The sequence below is a fragment of the Ctenopharyngodon idella genome, chromosome 14, assembly GCF_019924925.1.
Source record: "Ctenopharyngodon idella isolate HZGC_01 chromosome 14, HZGC01, whole genome shotgun sequence".
Lineage (NCBI taxonomy): Eukaryota > Metazoa > Chordata > Actinopteri > Cypriniformes > Xenocyprididae > Ctenopharyngodon > Ctenopharyngodon idella.
The window spans coordinates 22,258,045-22,273,548 of NC_067233.1; the positions used below are offsets into that span (position 1 = coordinate 22,258,045).

Consider the following 15,504-nt stretch of genomic DNA (forward strand, 5'->3'; position numbering starts at 1 on the left):
AACAATCATCCAATCAGAATTTAGAGTCAGAACTATTTGCTTACATATATTACATGGAATATCGCAGTGTTTATTATAAATTATTTATCCGTGCATATCATTATTGTTTTAAATTAATGTTCCTGGTAATCTTGAATCAGAATATCTTCTCCTCCCTCTTGCAGCATCTCTTCTCTTCTCTAATGATGAGGGCGGGGCAACCTGTCACTCACATGAGATCCACCAATAGCAAACCACAACCATCCAATCCCCCACAGACAAAATCAAGCCCCGCCCTACATTTGTTCTTGTTCCAGAAGCTGTTTCATTTGAATATATGTCACAATAGAGAAGAAAAGACTATTGCAACTTGTTTCATACCTACTTTAAGTGTGTGTGTGTGTGTGTGTGTGTGTGCGTGCGTTACCTGTCTCTCTCTGAGCTCAGGTGACACAGCAGGTGACAGGCCCAGAGCAGTGGTCCAGTGTAAGTGCTCAGCGCCGTCAGGAAAACAGCCGGTGCTTCTACATAACTCTCCAAACCCACGAAACCCACAGAGATGTCCACCGTCCCGATGTTATTAGAGTTTCCCTGAACACATGACACACAAAACACCAACACACACCGTTAACACACATTTTCAACTTAAACTGGGTCATAGCTGTTCAGAATGACATGAGGGCGCGTAAATATTTTTAAGTGGACTTTCACTTTTCACTTTATTTACACATTCCAATGAATCAAATGTCTCGCACAGTCACAAAAAAATAACTTCTGTGTTGCAAAATAAGGTGGATAAGCAGTAGTAAAGTAGTAAACACTCTCTCATCAGTGTTCATTTCATTGACGAATAATTTGTGTCATAATTTTCGTCAACAACATTTTTTCACAGACTAAAACGAGATGACGACTAAATTAAAATGCGTTTTGAATGACTAAAACTATGACTAAACTCCAATCTTATTTTCGTCATCGAATAAAAACGAGACGAAAATGATAGAGAGGGACGATTTGGGAAGATATCCAGTCAGGACTGCTGTCCTGTGTGGAAGATGCGCACATTTGAAGTGTTATGTGCTGATCTAACCACGGGAAACGCGGCGCTGTTGCGCGCTCTACAGGCTCGAGCAGCAGCACTTCAGACTGCTTCGCAATCAATGAATAGCGCACATTTATGCCAAGCGATTGCTTACAAGCTAATGTTGATGAATTATGACAATGTTTACTACACGATGTTTGTATGGTAGTATGTTTTAGACGGTTGTAAGAATTTATATTTTATCTCCCTCATCTGAACTTAAATGAGCAGCCTGCTACAGTGCAGACTGCAGACATTTCAGAATAAGAGTCACGGTGTATGCGGGATGGTTTATAATTATTATTTTTTCCTGGTCATTATTGTTACTGTTTACACAATAAACTGTATTTAACTTAATTTCATTTCTATTTAATTCATAGTAAACTACTGTATCTTTTGTCACAGGAAGGAAAGACTAAGAACATAATTTGACACATTATTCAATATATTACAAGTATAAGGGTTATTATAGTTAAACCTAAAACTATAAAAAACTTCATTACTTGAAATAAACGTTAACTGAAATAAAAAAAAAAAAAACTATGACAACATTTAAAAGCAAAAACTAAAAGACACAAACACAAAAAATGACTAAAACTTAACTAAAATTACAATGAAAGCAGAAAAACTAATAATTTTTTTTGTTTAGTTTTTTTAACAAAAACTATAATAGTACTATAATAGTATGATAAGTGTGTCAATCCCTGAATTAAGTTCTCTTTCGTGTCTTTTTGTACTTGAACGGTCAAAAACTGTGCACTTTGAAGAGTAAAGTACAGTTGGTTGTTTTAAGTGAACATAAACAGTTTGGGGAATATCAGATGTGTATCAGTTTATTGGATCTGTGTATTGTTAGAGAAATGCTTACTTAATGCATTACAATTTAACTAAATTAGATTTTAAAATCTTATGATATTTAGTCGACTAAAACTAGACTAAAACTAAAACAATTTCCGATGACTAAAATATGACTAAAACTAAATGGCATTTTAGTCAAAAGATTATGACTAAAACTAAATCAAAATTTGCTGTCAAAATTAACACTGCCTCTCACACACACTCTCTCTCTCTCACACACACACACACACACAGCGCTGTGTTTCAGTCTCCACTGACAGACTCAGACTCTGAGGGTCCCTCGGCTGACGGATGGATGAGGATGAGGGGAAATAAACGAACAGATCCTGCTCTTGCCTGTCAGCGGCTCACAGGAGGCCGTGTCTGTCACTTCGGCTGTCTCTCTTCCCTCTCTTACTGCCATCATTTCATGCTAGTTTGCAGTGTCAGTGTGGGCGGGAAAAGGGCCTGGCCTGACAAAATGAGCTAAACCAATGTGACAATTTACAATTAACAATCACTTTCACCCTGCTTAATGACTACAGAGGAAGAGCGAAGAATATATCCGTCCTTTGACAGTTCAGCTGCGTTGACCCTGACTGTCCCCTTTGATGATGATGTCATTGTCAAGCCCATAATTTCTATGCTCCGGTGCTTTAAATGATAATTGGCCAGTAAAGCACCATTTATGACCCTTACTTACACACACACACACACACACACACACACACACACAATCTCAGTGTGTCATTATAAAAGTGATTCTTTCGAACAGGTTTCTAAACTTCTGTCTGTTAGTTTTGAGGTCATTTACTGTCACTATCAGTCAAAAGTTTGGAATAATTCAGTTTTTTTTTTTTTTTGATGGGGTGCTCCTATTGATCGACTAACAATCGCTATCGGCCAGTAATCGCTTCTAATGATTGGATCGGCGGTCTCTATAAAGGCTGATCTCATAAACCGATCTCATGCTGACGAAGCGCCTGCTGTGAGAGGTATGGCATGACATGCAGCGGCACTTACAAAGTGATTTTCTCTGACGTAATTTCACAAACAGCTTGAGTGAATCACCGCGCTCTCTCTCTTTACCTCTCAAAATGCGCAAATGGCTTCACATCACCACATCACTTCTATAAGCAAGCTACAGTTGACACAGGAATTGTCACTTGTACAATCGAGGCAGTATCGCATCGTCACTAAAGTTTATAATTTGCATTTCTTTTTAAGTCTTGCCAGTGTTAAACCACTCAAAGAGCGCACACATAAAGCTGCCTCACAAACAGCTCACGAGTGCCAAATTGCACTTAAATGGTCAAATATGGACGACGCAACTCCACTCTCTTCCACTGTAGTAAGGTGAAGCTACCAATGTCCTAATATGACCTGACCTGAGTCTGTGCAGTAGTGAACTCAGGACCCGATTCTGCGCAATAGTGAGCACGAAGTGGAGCCGCGTGCTATCAAGGCCCCGCCCACACTCCTAGAGAATCGTTTAGTACAGTTTACTGCAGAAAAACTCATTATGTCGGTGTGAAATAAACAGTTCTGGAAATGTAAAATTTAAAGTTAAAGCTCCAATCTCCTCCCAAAAATCCCCCATAAAAGTCCATTGGTGCCTCAGTGACTACTTCGCTCAGAGAAGCTGTCAATCACAGCTGTCAATCATGACGTCAGACCCCCATTTTTATAGTATGAAATAACTAAATAAAACCAAACTTATTTTAAAAAACAAACACTTGAACTTATATAAGCATGATAAAAAAACTACACAAAATGACCATCTTTGGGAAAAATTATTTGAAGTGTAATTTAATTGTTTAGTTTGTCTCACTTCCTATTAAATTACATGGAGAGGGCGGGGTTTATGACCTCTACTGGGACCAACCACCTGGGGGCGATCGAGACACTTTGGCCTCACTTTTCAGGACTTGTGCGGCATACTTGGTATTTATGTAAACAGTCGGTTTTGTCTTAAGCAAACGTAAACAGTTGAGAAAGAAAACGCATATGTAACAGTATATTGGATCTGTGCATTCGCTCTTAAAGTGACAGTAGCCTAATAATTCTGTTGCTGTCTATGATTTTCTCTGTCTTTTGTTGTTTGATTACACTCACCTGCTCTTGAACGAATAACATTTATATCTTTAATTGTAAGGATTAATCGGTATTTAATTTAATCAGGGAAGACTATCCAGTATTATTTTACATTTGATTCCTCAATTTCTTTAGTATTTCTTGCCTCAATATACTGTTAGACCTACCTGAAAAAAATTATATTTTATTTATTTGTGCTACTGCTTGTAAATAGTTTATTTGTTTTTATTTTATTACTGTTTACTTGTCTGATCTTAAATCAGGCATGTGCTGTCTAAGCTATTGTGCAACTATTGCCCCATTGTAAAAACAAAAATGCACTGCATGATCAAACATTTTGTGAGATAATTTACATTTTTTTGAAAAATATCCAAAAAATGCCCCCCTTCCCCCTCAAAATAAAAAAAAATTCCCCACAAGAATCACTTAAGAGGGGAATTCACCCCATTTTTCAAAATTAAATTCAGGTATAAATCCTGATTGGAGCATCCCTATAAATAATTCTATATGATAAAAATTAGGCTTCAAATAGATTGGTATTGGTGATTGGCATCGGCTGATACTGCTTCCTTTGATCAGCTCCAAAAATCCTGATCAGAGTATCCTTAGTTTTTGAATCAAGTCTCATCAGTGCTGCATTAATTAGTTAAAAAATACAGTAAAAACAGTGATACTATTGCAATTTAAAATAACTGTTTTCTATCTGAATATAATAATTTTTAAATTATTATTACTTTTAATTTTTTAATTAATTTATATATATATTTTTAATTTCATTATAATTTTTAATATGTTTATTATTAATTTTATTTTCAGTTTTAGTAACTTCAGTACCTCGCCTATATTAAACTCATTTATTTCAGTCAGTCTAATTTTTTTTTCATCTAACATTTATATTTTATTTCAGTTTTATTTAAACTTTTTTGGAAACTTTAGTTTAGAATCCAATTCTCACTATTAACTAGTTGTTTATTAGCATGCATATTACTAGGATATTGGATGTTCATGAGTACTTATAAGTACATATTAATGCCTTATTCTGCATAATAATGATCATATTCTAAATCCCTTAATCCTACCAAATACTATAACTTATTAATTTAGGAGTTTATTGAGGCAAAAGTCATAGTTAATAATGAGAATTGGACCCTAATCTAAAGTGTGACCACTTTTTTATTAATAGTTTTAGTTAACTATAACAGCAAAAGAAATAAAAGTGCAGTTGCACATGTAAAGTTTTGTTATTATTAAGACAAAAACGTATTAATTTTCTATAAATGCTTCCCATTTCTCCTTCATTAACTATAGTCTCGTAGTACAGTGCCAAATATACAATGAGCCTCATTATAATAATTACATTGCTTTGTAAATTATTCATAAAATCCATTCTTGCAAATTTAATTGTAAAAAGTGTTCAAACTCTTGATGGAATCAAACATGGTTTTGGGCAGAGAACAATGAAACTGTTATTATTTGATCGATATGCATTCATGGATGAAAATAGACCTCTATTATCTCCACTAAAGAAAGTAATTCCTCCAGATCTTCTCCTCTCCTCATTACCTGGAAGAAGAAGAAGGCCTGGCCGAACCAGTAGTGCATGATGGTGGTCTGGGCGGCGTCGTAGTGCAGCTTCTTCCAGATGAACTGAGCCATGACGGTCTGGATGAGCAGACAGCAGGCCAGCGTGGGCAGATTATGAGCCCTGAAGAGCAGAGCCACCAATAACACCACCCCGCTGTACACTTCCCACAATCCTCTGCTCTTCAGACGCCCACTGTCCGCCGCTGACGACATCACCTGCGAGCGCAACAGGTCCTTCACGCCGGTGAACAGGATGCCGAGGACGAAAACGTAGACAAACCGTGCCTCGACGGTTCCTCTGAAAGAGAGAGATTGTTGTTTAGGCTCATCAAAGACGCTCACACTTTCACCCACACACACCAGAATCAATATCGACTGCGAACAGCCTTTTGTTTGAAGCCTCGTCTTCATCTCGGTCAAAGCTTGAAAGAATCAATAACAGAGAGGTTTGGTGCTTCTCAGCAGAGAGCAGAAGTTACTTATTATAGCCCAACCGGGGGGTCAGTGAGGTCGGCCGGACGGCGCTCAGGAGGAAATCAGCAGAATCCACCTCAAAGATCAGCTTCTCGCTGTTGACAATGTAGTAAACGCAGCAAAACTGTCAGGACAATCTCAGTTCGACGTTCACATCAGAAATATACAGTGTGAAGTTTCTTCACCTCAAATAAAAACTGTTTTTAAGTATACTGAAGCTATTTAAGGGGAGAATATACACAATATCATCACTGTCAGGCGGAAACCTTGTATGTCCAAAACCGCCACTTCTCAGGAAATGGAAAAACACTGTTTTTTGTTTGTTTTTTTAATAATTAGACACTGTGTTGTCAAAGCTGATATTGTGACTTTATATGTGTGTCATTATATTAAACTTTTACCAAAATCAAGCTCAAATGGAGTTTCGAGGTTTCTGACCAGCGAACGTCAGACATACACGTTTCCACCTATATTGTTCCCACAATATGCTAAACTAGATTAGGATCATACAGTATATCGGGTGGAAACCTTGTATCTCCATATTTCATCGTTTTTTCCCATAAGTCATTAGTAATGGTCACCCTTTAGGTTTTTCAAATATTTAAAGCTAGAGTATGTAAGATTTTTGCAGTAAAATATCCAAAAACCACTAGGCCAGTGTTATATATTTTGTTCAGTTGAGTACTTACAATATCCCAAATGTTCCCAACTATTTGTAAACCATGAGAAAATTGTGATTTTAACCAAGGATACGGGAAGTGTGAGGAGTCGCCTGTCAATGGCGTCATATCCGCGTTACCCTCGGTTTCCAGTTTTATTTTGTAGAAACCATGGAAAGACGCTTCAATATTCACATGTTTTATTAGACAAGGGAACAACTGTTTGGTTACATTTATAGACAGAAAACAAATTATTGTTATATAGCTCAACACGTCTAGTCTTCTTGTTTAAATCTAGTTTTCTTGAATTTCCAAGAGTACCACGCTTTTACCATGCCTCAGACAAAAAAGTTAAATGCTATTTTGTCAAGTAGCTAAGTAATACAGTATTTTCTCCATCATACAATACGTTTTAAAATTAATTGCATGCCATTTATCAACACAAGCCACCCAGCATTTATTAATATGATATTCTAATATTGATCTAGCTTGCTGCAGTGTGCAACAAGTGGAAATTTTCATTTCACATTTCACATTCACATTTTCACATTTCACTGGCTGTGAGGTGAAGACAACATCTCCCATGATTCCACGCTCAATCTCAGTGTCATCAAGCTACGCCTTTCTTTTAAATAGGCGACCTCTAGCGGCGAAAAATTTACATATTGTAGCTTTAACCAATGAAAAGTACTGAAAAGAGCTTGTGACTAAACCTCGTAACTCCATTGGCTCCTCAAACTGTCAGTCAAACCTCATAACTCCGCCCCTCCTCTATCGTGAATGAAGTGCTGCACACTGTTTGGAGCGTCTCTGCTTGTTTGCAAAGCAATGGTAAATAAAGAACTGGTTTTAATAAGTACAGTGTTCATATATGTATCAATTTCATTACTGAATAAAAATATGGCCAAGTTAAATGGCATCAACCAAATTATTTACTAAATCACTGATGCAGCAAACTAAACTACATCTCCATTATTGTTCCTATAGCTGCAATATTCAACATAGAGCAGATTTTCCCATAACAAGCTACTTTTTCTATCAATCAGCAGTGACAAAACTATTACATATGTGTCTGTTTTAAAGTCATATTGTCAATATAGGCAACATATGACGTGCAAAAACTAAAATAGACATTGTTGTTCCTACGAATTATTAATATGCGGCCAGCTTTGATTAATTCGTTCCCTTGTTTTGGTTAAGTAGTGGCAATGATTTAACTAAATTAAAACTTTATCCCCTTCTCATTGGTATAGCGTTAAAAAGTCCAGCTGATTTTAGTGAATCGGTTCATTCCATCCAGTGATTCACATAAATGAACCAATTCAAACTGAAACAATCCAATGATTCCTCTCTGCACAAAACTATTAATATTAAAACAGTTATTTAAACGCTGCTGTTTCCAACTATATTCTAGTTTCTTTGTTGTATTTAAGTGTACATCTATCTGTTCAGGTTTAATGCTGACACTCTAATCAAGATTCATTCATTCAAAACCACTGTTCTTGAACCAAATGTACTGCTAGGATTAAATTGTATTACATAATCCAGTTATGATGATCTGATCTGGTTTAACATGCAGCATATTGTGCTCTTAAACATCTTCGATGTACTTTGTAAGTTGCTAGTGTAGTTTTGTAAAAGGGTAGCAGGACTGTATGTAGTTTAACGATGTTAAATCACGAGTAGCTTGACTGATCCAGCACACTGGATCAGTCACATTAAATGTGATTAGAGCAAAACAGGCGGGGGATTTCAGCAATTTCCCTGGAGAAGGAGGAAAATCTCATCATTTTTATTGCCACTGTGTCTCTGTTCCTCTTCACTGTAAATAAGCTCCATCAGAGAGAAAACTACATCTGCACAAAACACTTTAATCCAACACGCGTTACCATGACAACCAGAACTTGGCAACGGCACGTCGTTCCCAGGCAGGAACGCGTATGCCGAGAGGATGACGCAGCAGGAAAAACGTCAAACCGACGGCCGAGGAAATCATTCTTTAACCTGCACAAACAAATGAGGTCCAGACGAGTGTTGTGTTTCATTACAGTAGTGCTGCCTGCAACAAGCTCAATAAACTTTGTGAACTCTGTCATATTTATAAAGGTTAAAAAGGAGGGATTCATGTCACACTCGTGTCGTTACAACAATGAATGAATGAACGAACAAACAAACAAAAAGAAAATCATGAACAAACTAATTAAATTAACAAAAGGATAAACAAAACTGAAATAAAGATCAAACAAATGAATTAATGAACAAATTAACATGAAAGAAAGAAAGAAAGAAAGAAGAAAGGAGGAAGGATGAAAAGAAGGAAGAAAAGGAGGAAGGGATGAAGGAAGGAAAGAAGGAGAGGATGAAGGAAGGAAGGAAGAAAGGGAGGAAGGGATGAAGGAAAGAAAGAAGGAGAGGAGGAAGGAAAAAGGAAGGAAGGAAAGATGAAAGGAAGAAAAGGAAGGAAGGAAGGAAGGAAGGAAGGAAGGAAGGAAGGAAGGAAGGAAGGAAGGAGAGAAAGAAGAAAAGGAGGAAGGGATGAAGGAAGGATGAAAGGAAGGAAGGAAAGGAGGAAGGAAGGAAAGAAAGAAAGAAAGAAAAAGAAAGAAAGAAAGAAAGAAAGAAAGAAAGAAAGAAAGAAAGAAGGAAGAAAGGAAGGATGAAAGGAATGAAGGAAGGAAAAAAGGAAAGGAGGAAAGATGAAAGGAAGGAAGGAAAGAAAGTAGGAGAGGAGGAAGGGAGGAAGGGATGAAGGATAGAAGGAAGGAAGGATGGAAGGAAGGAAATAAGGAAGGAAGGAAGGAAGGAAGGAAGGAAAAGAGGAAGGAAGAAAGGAAGGATAAAAGGAATGAAGGAAGGAAGGAAGGATGAAAGGAAGGAAGGAAGGAATGAAAGAAAGAAAGAAAGAAAGAAGGAAAGGAGGAAGGGAAGAAGGAAGGAAGCCAGGAAAGAAAGAAAGATCTGGAGGTTTGAGCACCAATCAGAAGGTGTTGCTCACAGGCCCCGCCCCCTCAGGGTCAGGTTGGCTCCGCCCTGCAGCCACAGCAGGACTGACTCAGGATCAGCTCCACTGAGCCGCTGTGGATTAACACACAGCACAGTTACTCAGGCCACATTTATAGAAACGCTATATATAAACATCTGATATGAAGCTCTATTGTGCCACAGACCCAGAATCAGTAAAATCAGAGCAGTTCAGATCGCTGGTGTCAGCAGAAGTTCCTCTATAAAAAACAAACTGCACTAGGACCGTGTTTTACTACTGAATTCATGTTCATTCTGTCAGTGTGTTGAAGACAATCCTGGACGAACTGGATGTGAAACACTGACTGCACAATCACAGCCGTGACGGGACAGAACAAAAACTGAAACTTATTCACACAGTCCAACTAAACCAGCTGCATATGAACTATTACAGTGCTGCAACATACATATTTAAATGAGGTCATTCTTTAGGCAAATTCATGCAAATGAGGCTCATTCTGCAATGTGCTGAATTCACACTCTCTCTCTCTCTCTCTCTGTCACACACACACACACACTCACTCACGCACTCACTCACCCAAACACACACACACTCACACTCACTCACGCACTCACTCACTCACCCAAACACTCTCTCACACACACACACACACACACACACACACACACACACACACACACACACACACACACACTCACTCACGCACTCAATCACCCAAACACACACACACTCTCTCACACACACACACACACACACACACACACACTCTCTCTCACACACTCACTCACTCACGCACTCACCCAAACACACACACACACTCTCTCACACACACACACACACTCACTCACCCAACACACACACACTCTCTCACACACACTCTCTCACACACTCTCTCACACACTCTCTCACACACTCTCTCACACACTCTCTCACACACTTTGCATCCTTACTCCAGGAAGCTGTGCCAATCCAGCCAATCAGACTGCGAGTTTGTCATGTTTATGCGCAGCACTCATCAGATGGTAGTGAAGGGTCTGTGTTCATTCATCTGGTTATATATATCTGTGAGTTCTGCCAGCGATTCACTCGCTCCGACGGGCCGTCGCTCTGCTCGCATTTCACTCTGACACCGAAGGCGTGTCAAATACACAAAAATAATAACAATATCAGTGTGTGTGTGTGATGTGTGTGAGAGAGAGGTGGTTTGGGTTGCCAGATATTGCGTCAGATTTAAAAATGTCCGCTCTAACAAAGGCAAACGTTGTGCATGATGGTATTCTCCAGACAACAGACCCCACACGCCCACCCACATCAACTCAATAAACATGCTGAAGTCTGTTTATTTATTCATTCACCCCATCTTTCTGCTTTATTCAGAGCCAGTGTTACTGATCTGTTGTGCCCACAGCTGTCTGTCTGCTTCTGGAGGATGAGAGGAACAATGAGAGAACAATATGACCTTTGACCCTAGAGCAGAGCACTTTGACCTTGTGTCACGCAGGTTACTGTGAGCAACATAAACCCATGATAAAGACCTGCCATCACTGCTTTAGTAGCTGAATTCTGATAAATAAAAAATAAATAAATGACTGAACAACTGCGAGAATGAACCAGTGAATGAATGAATGAACAAACTAACAAGAAAGAAAGAAAGGTCAAATGAACAAACACAAAATCAATGAAAGAAATAAATAAATGTAAAAATAAAAAGTAAATAAAATTTAATTAATTTAATAAAAATAAATAATTAATAAAATAATAAATAATAAATAAATAATAAAAATAATTACAAATAAATAAACTAATAATAAAAATAAATAAATGAATTATAATAAATAAATAAATAAATAAATAAATAAATGCACAACTGCAAGAACAAACAAACAAGAAAGAAAGAAATGAATAAATGTAAAAATAAAAGTAAATAAATGATTAATAAAATAAATAATTAAATAATTAAAAAGAAAGAAATAAATGAATAAAATAATATAAATAATTAAAAATAAAATAAATAAATGTTAAAAATAATAAAAATAAATAAATTAATGAACAACTGCAAGAACAAACAAACAAGAAAGAAAGGTCAAATGAACTAATAAAAGAAAAGAAAATAAATTAATAAATAAAAGAAAATTAATAATTAATTAATTAATAAAAGAAAAAAATTAAAGAAAGTGATGAAAGTTAATAAAAAATAAAATAACAAAGAAATAATATATAAATAAAAATAAAAAATTAAATAAAAATATATAAATAAATAAAATAAATAGATAATTTATAAATAAATAAATGACTGAACAACTGCAAGAACAAGTGATGAATGAACAAACAAACAAGAAAAAGGTCCAATGAGCAAACTAACAAAATTAATAAAAAGAAATGAAAGAAAGTGATGAAAGTTAATGAAATTAAAAATTAACAAAAAAATAAATGAATAATTTAAATAATAAATAATAACAACAAATAGATATAAATAAATAATTAATAAAAAAATGAACAAATAATAAAAATAAATAAAATTAATTAATTAATAAAAATCAATTAATTAGAAAATAATTAAATGTATTTATTTATTTATAAATGCAAATACAGGTTATTAAGATCAACATAAACCCATGCAAAAGTCGTGCCATGATTGCTAGGGTGTCCTGGGTGGTTGACAGGGTGTTGCTATGATGTTCAGGGTTGTTGCTAGGTGGCTAAAATAGCCCATCCCCAAGTCTCTATGATATTCTGGTTAAACTAATATGACTCGAGACCATTGCTATGGGATTATCTTACTGTCCGCCAGGCAAAAATTGAACATCTGATTGCTGAAAAAAACACTAGCACACCTCTCCTCAACAAGCCACATGACTTGAGATCTCATGTGAACACAGCACAAATCGTGCGAGACTAGTTACACGCCACACTTGCTGTTTGATTCATTTTTTATACAGGTCGTATCTCAAAGCGCTTCAGAAGAGAAATATGCGAGTGTGTGCACACATTAATGTGTCTATTTTGTGATCCGAGCAGAATTCATTTCCATCTCTATGCGGGATCCGCATGCATAAACACTCTCAAACGAGGCGTCAGATCAAAACACACACCCTTAGATTAATCAGGATAAAAATACGCAGGTTTTTTATGGACGCAGGTGTGCCCGAGTGCTTTTAATTACTCTCTTCAGATCTAAAAAGCTCTGAAAAAGGGCAAATTCCACTTGAAAGTGAGCGTCGAGGACTGTGCCCTGCTCACTCTGGAGGGCAGAGCACTTGAGGTGAGTACTTGTAAGGGTGCAGGGCATTACCTTCGCATATGTGAACACCCTACACACTGACACACTTTATTTGACTGTGTGAATGTGACCTTAAAGGGATAGTTCACCCAAAAATGAAAATTATCCCATGATTTACTCACCCTCAAGCCATCCTTGTAGTATATCTTCTTTCAGACGAACACAATCAGAGATATATTAAAAAATATCCTGGCTCTTCCAAGCTTTATAATGGGAGTGAATAGTGTCCGAGATTTTGAAGCCCAAAAAGAGCATCCATCCATCCATCATTAAAGTAATCCATATGACTCCAGGGCTTGGAGCTTGTCGGTGAATCACGGCTCTGTGATCAGTAGTAAATGCTGCTCCATCTGAAAGCTAGAGGGCGCTATTGCGCAGAAACTCCAAATATGCCCCGCAGAAGTAATGTCGTTTCAGGAATTCCCTATGGGCATCATACTATGGCTGTAGCTGAATAAACAAAAGACTGAAACACTTTGATTGATAAAACATGATTAATAAACACACGACTACGACAATATATGGTTTATCTGAGTTCTTTGAGCATTTTCATGATAATAAAGTATATTTATACTTCAATATTAATTGACATAGCCTTTATCACTGTATAGAATACTATGAAATAATTAGTTGTGTGCCTTATTCTGTGTAAGAAGCCACATCATCTCACAGAAGGATGCTATTTCAAACACTCGACTGACATGAAGTGAGTTTGGAGTAAAAACGTGTTATTAAATGTTTTCTTTTACTGAACAAGAGGTTCATAAATGCTTCTTATGTTTGGAAAGATGTTTGACGCATGTTGCTTTTTCAAATGCACGTTATAAGCGACTCAAACTCGCAGTGTTTTCAGATGGAGCAGCATTTCTACTGATCACAGAGCCGTGCTTCACTGACAAGCTGCGCATAAAAATAATCGCAGCCTTTGCCATTTCATAATTGCACTAAGCCAAATTGTGATTTCATGTTAATTTCTGGCAGTAAATTTTTGGCAGTAAAGTAATGTCTGTCTATTTCAAATTAATGCTGTTCTTTTGAACTTTCTATTCAGCAAAAAATCCTGAAAAACAAGATGTATCAAGGTTTCCACACAAATATGAAGCAGAAACTGTTTTCAACATCTATAATAATTAGAAATGTTTCTTGAGCAGCAAATCAGCATATTAGAATGATTTCTGAAGGAACATGTGACACTGAAGACTGGAGTAATGATGCTGAAAATTCAGCTTTGGAAAACAAGTTACTTTAAATTGTAATAATATTTCACTGTTTGTACTGCACTTTTGCTCAAATAAATGCAGCCCCCGTGAGACTTGTGACCCCAATCTTCTAAATAGTAGTGTAATATACAGACAAAATACAATTTTAAAATATAGCTGCAAGCAGCAATTATCGGGGCCAAGCACAAATAAAGCACAAGTCATCCCAGCACAGCTGGGAGCATCAGACTTAGTTCGAAAAAGTATGTTTTTAAATAAAAACAATATGGCAGACAGGAAGTTTAGCCGACTATGGCAAATTTGGTATCTATGTTCTCAGCATGACCCAAGGATTCTACTGAGTTTCATTACAATAGGTTGATATAGTCAAAAGTTATTAGCATTTTTGTAAATTTTGTTATAACTTTTGACCACAAGGTGGCGCCAAGGTGGCGCAACTTTTTGTGTACTGTCAGGGCATGGTGCCAAAGACCCATACCGAGTTTCGTAACGATACACTAATGCATTCATAAAATACAGCATTTTATACAGCACAAAATTCAAAATGGCCGACGGCCAAAATGGCTGATATGGGAAAATTCGATATCATTCGACTCGGCATGATGCCCCAAATCCAACAAGACTAAATTTATGATTTTTAGACAAACCCATCAGAAGTTATAAGCAAAAATAGCCATTTTTCATATCTCCGAACCAGTAGGTGGCACTGCGCCGAAACGCTGCATGATGCCTCAGGCCATGCTTGTGATGACATGTACCAAGTTTGGTCTGAATATGATAAAGCGTTGCAGAGATACAGCATTATGTCTGTTTTCGCAAGTGCTATGTAAAATTCGTTCACGTGTTTATCGAAAACGGTTTGAGGAATCAACTTGAATTCCATACATTTTTGTCGGCATGGACTGAAGATGATCTGGTTCAATTTTCGTGAAAATTGGAGTAACGGCCTAGGAGGAGTTTGAAAAAGTAGGTTTTTTAGAAAATTCAAAATGGCGGATAAATTTTCATGATGGAAAATGACGTCATAGGGTGCAATCGATTCGTCTTGACCCAAGGAATCAGAGTGCAGCTAGAGGGATTGAGTTAACGATTACAATAGGTGCCTACACACCTTCGGTGCTTGGCCCCTAAATATATAATAATAGTGTGTAAAATCAGAAAAATTTAATTTGAAAAAATAAATTCATCATGTTTTTATTTCTTTTGTTTGGAGTGACTATTTCTGCCCTGCCTGAAGAAAATGTATTGGAATTTTTCCATTTTGTTTTTCTTAATTATTTATTGCATGAACTGACTACGCTTCAGTTTGTTTCTCC

The 15,504-nt window shown here is 36.7% G+C and overlaps 1 protein-coding gene across 1 annotated transcript in view; it reads right to left on the reverse strand.

Annotated features, from left to right (window-relative positions):
* pigg (phosphatidylinositol glycan anchor biosynthesis class G) overlaps window positions 1-15,504 on the reverse strand; it is a 117,761-nt gene that overhangs the window by 9,820 nt on the left and 92,437 nt on the right. Inside the window, exons 11-12 of the mRNA XM_051859946.1 lie at window positions 5,552-5,870; window positions 407-570 (exon numbers count right to left, since the gene is read on the reverse strand). Of these exons, the coding sequence (XP_051715906.1) occupies window positions 407-570; window positions 5,552-5,870 (483 nt within the window). The remainder of the gene's footprint in view (window positions 1-406; window positions 571-5,551; window positions 5,871-15,504) is intronic.